Genomic DNA, 7940 nt, shown 5'->3' with positions numbered 1-7940 from the left:
TCCAAGTAGAGCAGCTCCAGCTCCTCACTCCTTCAAAGAATTTACACCCAACAATTCTCCATCAGCGAGCACATCAGGCAACAGCGGCCATGAAAACCTTCCTTTTAACAGGCAGGAATGTCGAGCAGATCCAGGCTCAATGGGGACGACCTTCTGCTTTGACAGGTTGGGGGGAAAGAGAGCAAGAGAGCAGGGCAGAGACAAAGACAGATAATGGAGGAAGACAGATATACAGATGGAAGATTGGCTCCTCAAAAAACTAGCTCTAACCATGGCACATTGAATAATGGCATACTTTATTTTTTTGACCATATTCCAGTGATGTTGATTGAAGTTGTTGCAACAAGAATTTATGTTGGTTTTAGACAGCTGTGTCAAGCTATAAAAGCACTAAGTAAACATACTTTATGCTAACCCATGTGAATATATTAGACTACAATACTGGAGAATGCTACATCACACCAAAATCCATCCATCCATCCATCCATCCATTTTCATCCGCTTATCCTGTTAAGGGTCGCGGGGGGCTGGAGCCTATCCCAGCTGCCTTCAGGCGAGAGGCGAGGTTCACCCTGGACAGGTCACCAGTCCATCACTGGGCCAACACATAGAGACAGACAACCATTCACACTCACAGTCACACCTACAGTCAATTTAGAGTATCAATCAGCCTCGTCCTCTCTTGATGTCTTTGGACGGTGGGAGGAAGCTGGAGTACCAGAGAGAACCCACACAGGAACAGGGAGAACATGGAGACTCCACACAGAAAGATCCTGTGCTGGAGCCGGGACTCAAACCCGGAACCTTCTTGCTGTGAGGCGACAGCGCTGACCACTGCACCACCGTGCAGCCATCGCACCGAAATCATTTAAAACAAAAAAATTGTTTTTAATTCAGACAACACAGCAACTTAAAGGTTTTCAGTCTTCCAAGTACTCACAAATAGCTAACTTGAGGACACAAAAACAAGATAACCCTCTTGAATTACTTCTTTGTGACTCAAGGATGCAGAAAAGCTTGATGTTTATTAAGCTTGAAGCTAATGGCTACTGACGGCTGGCAACAGCAACACAACAATTAATCTGTCTAAAAATGTGTTTTCAAACTCTCAGTCACTTTTTCATGACAGTGTGTACGACTGGGTAGAAAAGACATGGATGATAAGTTTATGGATGGACGTTTTCAGGCAGTTTTGTTTCTATAGCTGTTGTTAGCCATTAGCTTCAAGCTTATTATACATGGCATAGAAGTCATGCTTGAGGGAAAAATGATCGTCAGCTCAAAAAAAACATTTGCAAGTACTTAAAAGGCAAGAACCCCAATTCTCTTGAAATTGTCCCTCTTATTGTTGATATTAAAACTGGTCAGTCTGTTCTGCACCTGAAAAGTGTCAAGCTAAGAAGTGAGACAGGTGCTGCTGACAATGTGTGTGAGAGATAGACCTCATCAGAACAGCTGCTTGCGACAGGGAGTCCAGGCTAATGTTAGCATCACTAACTCACCAGAGTGCAGCTAAAAGCAACACACATTCAGAACAGCTACATTTATCAGTGTGTCTCTCTCTCTCTCTCTCTCTCTCTCTCTCTCTCTCTCTATATATATATATATATATAATTTACTAAAGTGTGTTATCAAACACTGATCAAAAAGTGCAGTGTTAAAAATGCATCATTATTAATTACTGAGGTATTTGATAGGAAAGTTTCACAGTTTGACAAATTGCTCCAACATTTGTGTTTCAAGGACACTGATGAGCAACAGCAAAATAGACTTGTGTGATATAACTTGATTCATTTACGCCCGGGAGCCCGTAAAGATCCCCAAGGAAGAGAATTTTAGTGTTTGAACCAACCACAAAGACTCATTTTTTCCAAAGAGCTGTTCGAGCCGAGCTGTGACCTCGCCAGAAAGCAACAACTGAAGAATTTTAAATGGCTTGGATGAGCTCTGCAAGCTAATGACGGAGATAGAAGAGGATCAGAGCTGGACCCTGACGAGTGATGGGAGGCAGGACAGGGCAGTTTTGACCTGCTGGAGCTGTCATTTCATTCAGTGAAGATAAAAAAAAACAACAACACATCTAATAAAATAGATTTAAATGTTTAAATAAATGCAGTGAAGATGCAAACTTTAATAGTAAAGAATTCAATTGGTGATGAACGCTTGAACAAAGAAAGTCCTTGATGCTTTTATTAAACTTTTAAAAACTAACTGCATCATTGGTAAAGCTATGAGTTTCTCACAGTGTCATGAAGGACAGTGAGCTATTTTTCTCCACAGGTGCACGCTGTCGCTTTTTCTTCCTGACACTAAATACATTCTGAGTTCCAGACATTTCTATCTGACAAAAGTAAAGAATGTTATTCTATTACTTCTAACCTTGAAGGGTTGCAGTAAATCAAAACACTTCAAATGCTCGAACCTGTTTGACAACCACTTTTTGGTTAATTTCTAATTTGTTCTGGCAGAGTTGTGTTTAAAAGAAAATGTATCCTTATTGTTGTACAGGAACAATATGTACACAACTATTACAAAGTTACTATAACAAAGATATTATATCCTGTTAAGGGTCGTGGTGGGGGGGGGGGGGGGGTTGGAGCCCATCCCAGCTGTCTTCAGGCAAGAGGCGGGGTTCACACTCACAGCCACACCTACAGTCAATTTAGAGTCTCAATCAGCCTCGTCCCCTCTTGATGTCTTTGGACTGTGGGAGGAAGCTGGAGAGACCAGAGAGAACCCACACAGGAACAGGGAGAACATGCAGACTCACACAGAAAGATCCTGTGCTGGAGCCGGTACTGGAACCCAGAACCTTCTTGCTGTGAGGCCACAGTGGGAACCACTGAACCATCATCCTCCCCCTCTTTTTTCTATTATTAAATGTAATTATTTCACTGGTTAAAATGTACACTTGTTGTAAATTGTTGGGTAATTTGGTTAATTTATATATATATTCATTTATTTTACTAGTTAAAGCCTGTACCTTGTTAATTGTTGATAAAGAAGAAGTTTCTGATCCAAGACTGCTCTAAATAGATATGTAAAAATACCTTAATATGGCAAATTCATTTACTTTAAATTTAGAACTTTTCAAGACAGCAAGTAGATGGAACTAGTTCCCGGAGGACAAAACACATTAAATATTTGACCGGTGATTTTGGCAAGCAGCTTCAAACAGCTGTTAAAATAACTCATGTACCTCTTCAAACTGTTCAGTGACCATGGTGTAATTGGGATAATCAACAAGTTGGTGGGCGTATACACATATATACGTCAGGTGGTTGTTTGCCTCCGCGTTGTGCATCCAAAACAGTATATACACACACATACTCATTGATTATCCCTTATCTCTCTCTCTCTCTCTCTCTCTCTCTCTATATATATATATATATATAGAGAGAGAATATATATATGAATATATATATATATAGAGAGAGAGAGAGAGAGAGATTCAAATACAGTGATGAAGCTGCAGTGTTTGTTGGAGACAATAATCACTGGACTCGCTCCAATAAGTGTGTATGTGTGTGTTCTTGTATTTGATACATATTAGAATACGTATTTAACCAACAGAGTGAGGACATTTTAGCTGGTCCTCACATCTTCAAAGGGCCGTTTGACGGTCAAGACTTGGTTTTAGGGTCGAGGTTAAAATTAGGTTCTGGTTAGGTTTAGGGTCAAGGTTAGGGTCAGGCAGTCAGTTGAGATGGTTAGGTTTAGGGTGAGGGGCCAGGGAATGTATTATGTCAGTGAAAGTCCTTACAAAGATATATGTACATGGACGTGTGTGTGTGTGTGAGTATGTGACATTTCAATGCTCAGACATGTAGCAATGCGTGCTAAAGAACCTGTCAGTTTGCCATTTGGTGGTGGTGGTAGGGGGGTGTATAGATGTGTGGGAAGGTGGTCCGCCACTTTCGCAGCAACGGTCTGTCACATTAGTATTTTGAGTGCATGTCTCCATGTGTGTGCGTCAGATCATTTGTTACGTTGCAGCTTGAGTTGCATTGCATGTGTGCGTGTTCAGTTGCGTCAGTGTGTGTCAGTTTCTGCGCTAGCAAAAGACCCCTCCCATGTGTCCAGGCCCCTCCCTCTTCCTGTGTGATAGTATAAAAGATTGCATCCTCTCTTATTCACTCAGTCACAGTCTGAACACTGGAGCAACTTCACAGACCTTCTGTCATCTCACTGTCACATCAAACAAGTGCAGGTAAGAAAACCACTGACTATGAAGTCGTTTCCAGAGTTTCTTTCTTCCAAACACTTAAAAACTGTATGCAGGTGACTCTTTGAGCATTTAATTTGATATTCAGGGTTTGTTTGACTTTTGTGTATTTTTGCATCAAAAACGTAGAGTGCGTGTTTGATCTGTAAACTGGAGAGGAAGCGTGTCATTTAATTCAATTTACTTCAGTTAAAGACACGTTAAGCATGTGCGGGGGGGGGGGGTAGGGGTGGGGTGGATATATTTATAGTGCGAGATTAGACAACCATATTGGAATTTTGTTCCCTGGCTTAACTTTGGCGATATATATGTATTTTTATTTGCATATGAAGAAGAGAGGAGAGGAGTGGAGAAGAGAGGAGAGGAGAGAGAGGATTGGAGAGGAGAGGGCTTTCACACATACTACAGTAGCGCATCATTACCAGCCCAATGAATAATGAATGAGACACAATGACCAGCTGCTAACAGGAATTATATTAGCATGGAGAGAATGACTATTTACACCAGCGCTGTGTCAACAGAAACCAAAAAAAATGATTCAGTGCTGAGATGGACGGTTGTGTTTCGTGATGAAATAACACTGTTGGTTTTCATGTTACAACGCCGTCCTGTCTTTAACTGCCCGGCTGCCGCACGTCTTTGTTTGGAAATTCTGATTCTTCAAGGTTACTTATTGAAATAGTCAGCAAAAGTAAGAATCTCACCCACGGATGCCTCGAAAGTCCACTCATCCAATTCTCCATTATATCTGCATCTTCCTGCATCAATACAATGAAATACAAAATAATTAAAAAAGGAAAAAAATAATTGATCGAAAGCTCTGCGTTACTGTAATAAGGAGTGTGTAATTGGAGAATCACAGCTGTAAAAGAAACTTCCAAACAGAATTTGGATGATTGGATTATTATTAATTGAAGCCTCAATACCGCTTGTCTGTCCTCGTTCCATCTAATTGGAGAAACATCCTACATCACAACGAATGTGCTGGGGCTGCAAAGTCACAGCGGCGCTGTTACGGCTGTTTTTGCTTCTTGGCACGACATGAAGTAAGAAGATACAATAAACGTGAAGTTGTGAATCAATCAAGATGCCACAATATTTCATTTTTATATGAGAGCCGGCGGGGGAAGAAAAAAATGAAATTCGTGTCATTTATTCTCTGTGTGCTGTCACGTTAAATATTGATTCTGTTCAAATGAGCAGCAAATAAAGACGTAGAGATAAGATCACCTTTGGGATACTGTTAACGCTGATGGTGTACATTCATCACCTTTACACACTTGTGTGTGTGTGTGTGTGTGTGTGTGTGTGTGTGTGTGTGTGTGTGTGTGAAGAACTAAAATGTTCTGCTGCAGGGAGCGTGTAAGAAAGATAAAATGATTTTGCCTCAGGTTACAGCAGGACCATCAAAGGTTAATCTCTTTGCTGTTGTTTGAACGACTGTGAAATGATTTATCGCCGCTTTTGGTAAAAAGTTACTTTGAGGGACGTCATTAATGAGCGAGAGAGCACAGAGGTCAGAGAGAGGGATCGAACAGGAAGTGTAGAAAAAATGACGTTTAAAACTCATCTTCTCTTCCCTTGCAGGCATGAATGTAGTCATCTACGTGTGTGTTTTCCTGGCTGCGCTGTCCAGCAGCACCCTAAGTCTGCCCTCACAGTCAATGGTGAGGCATGCACACACACTCACACACACACACGAATACAGATTTTTCCTTTTGCATACTAAACATACAGTATATTACCTCCATAATCCAACTGCTTTGATTTTATATAACTGTGGACTTCCAGTCACAGAGAGCTGAGGGTGAGGCTGTGATTACAGACAGCCGAACTCCCCCCTCCCCCAACCACGCACGCCAGGCCCGCTCAGTTCGAGGACCCCCCTCAGCACAGCTCTCCAACTACAACCTACCCCAGGAGGACGCCGATGCTCGTACCAGCCTAAACCAGCTACTGGCCAAACTGCTCTCCTGGAAAGGTACGTGGTGACTGATGTGAGGATGGAGGAGAGAGGATTTCAGCTCTTGTTTTACTTTACTTTCTTTCCTCTTAACACATTGTAATCAGGCATTCCCCACCACCTCCCTTGAGCTGCCTCCTTCCTTGCTTCCAGTTTCTGTCCCTCTCTCTCAAGTCATCCCCGTGTCACCAGGTGACCTGCTGAGCTCACTGGTCTTACGAGACGGGAATAGAAACAAAACAAGTCGCGTGTCAAGTGGGCAGAGAGAAGCGCCTCGTAATCATGCTTGAATGTTCTCTGAGTGTGTGCACCGTCTTGCTTCCTTACAGGTTCTCCCCAACAAACCAGATCCCCCATCAGCAGCAGAGCCAGTGGTCTGGCCCCCAGCCACAGGATAAAGGACAGAGATTACCTGGGCTGGATGGACTTTGGGAAACGTAGTGCAGAAGAATACGAATACACCTCCTAAAGGCATGGCTGGCTTTCTCCAAACCTTGAATTACAAAATAAATTGAAAAAAAAAAAGCCCTTTTCACACTGCACTTACTGTAGCCCACGTGGGTCTGGGCACGTGTCCGAGCAGAGAGAGGAAGAGTCCGACTATTTTTGGAACCAGTTGATGTCACTTAACTCTGCAGGATACTTGATTTTTCATGGGATTTGTTGTTAATAAGGAAAATATAGAAAACTTAATGATGAATTCTTCAAGTTCCCATCGTCAAATAGAAGTTAAAGTTTGCAATCCCTCGTGTTAGGCAAGATTATATTTTCAGCACATTTTAATCAAAAATAATTGACCATCAATCAAATCATTTGCAAATATTTGAAATGTGACACGTGTATTAATTCCAGTGAGGATTTATGTTGGCCTGTTTTTACTATCATTGGGGAATGTGAGCTATGAGCCACTCATATTTTTATAAGAGGCACATTCAGAAAGTCTGGATCTCAATTGGTTGCTCTGCAAGAATGCGTCGAAAATAGCAACTTTTTCAACCTGCAGCCGGCTTGTTTGTGTCACATGACCCAGGACTCAGGATGTGCAGTGTGAAAAGCAAAGATTTGTTTCGGCCAGACCTTGTATTGTCTATAAATAAGACGCTCGGGAGCCTCTCCATCATCGCATACTGAAGCTCTGTGGCGGGCAGGTTATACAATAACGTTCCTAGAAGGCTGTTTTGATTCTTCTTTTGAAAGATGATCTCTGTATATATGTACTGTATGTATGCACTGTTAAAGGTCACGTCTATATAATAAATAACTTTCTACTAACTTTCAGAATCAGTACAATTCAAATAAAGATCCATTTTCCTTTAATGTCAGCAAGAAATGCAAACACGCTTGTTGTGGACTGAGATGTAACCATGCCTCCCCCCCTCGTGAGTGTTGGTGTAAATCAGCAATTAAGATGCCAATCAGCACATTCTCCTCATTTCCAGGCGTTCCAGGATGAGCAGCGGCGACGAGCAGGTAGAGCGTAACTCTAAACCGCAGACTCCCGAGTGTTTTTCTTCCCTCTCAAATCCCGAATTCTAGTTAGTTTTGTAAAATCAACACACCACAACACAACAGGCGTCTTTTAGGCTCCTCAGCCGCGAGCGTAGGACTAACAGTATCTGGTCTCCTGAGAAATTAAACCGAGCTGAAGAGCCAGAACACTTGTCAGCAATCCCCAGTTGCTTTTTATATCACGAGGGCGTTCTATGATTTAACGCCTCCTGGTGAAAGCAGGAACAAGGAGCTGACTCTAAA

At 42.1% G+C, this 7940-nt stretch overlaps 1 protein-coding gene across 1 annotated transcript; it reads left to right on the top strand.

Annotated features, from left to right (window-relative positions):
• Positions 1-4156: 4156 nt before the first annotated feature.
• Positions 4157-7523, top strand: LOC147253679 (cholecystokinin-like). Its single transcript, XM_086217344.1, has 4 exons — positions 4157-4210; positions 5813-5892; positions 6017-6206; positions 6518-7523. Exons 2-4 carry the CDS (start codon positions 5815-5817, stop codon positions 6655-6657), a joined length of 408 nt encoding a protein of 135 aa, XP_086073470.1. The 5' UTR covers positions 4157-4210; positions 5813-5814; the 3' UTR covers positions 6658-7523.
• Positions 7524-7940: the final 417 nt, after the last annotated feature.

Source organism: Aulostomus chinensis, chromosome 11, assembly GCF_037954235.1.
Source record: "Aulostomus chinensis isolate RoL2024-O1b breed Wild chromosome 11, RoL_Achi_v1.0, whole genome shotgun sequence".
Taxonomy (NCBI): domain Eukaryota; kingdom Metazoa; phylum Chordata; class Actinopteri; order Syngnathiformes; family Aulostomidae; genus Aulostomus; species Aulostomus chinensis.
The sequence above is the reverse complement of the archived record's forward strand: the minus strand, read 5'-3'. Positions and strand labels throughout refer to the sequence as shown.

Coding starts and splice junctions, on each gene's coding strand:
- LOC147253679 (XM_086217344.1), top strand. CDS start 5,815: ATGAATGTAGTCATCTACGTGTGTGTTTTCCTGGCTGCGCTGTCCAGC. Junction 5,893..6,016: donor GTCTGCCCTCACAGTCAATG/GTGAGGCATGCA, acceptor GTGGACTTCCAG/TCACAGAGAGCTGAGGGTGA. Junction 6,207..6,517: donor CAAACTGCTCTCCTGGAAAG/GTACGTGGTGAC, acceptor GCTTCCTTACAG/GTTCTCCCCAACAAACCAGA.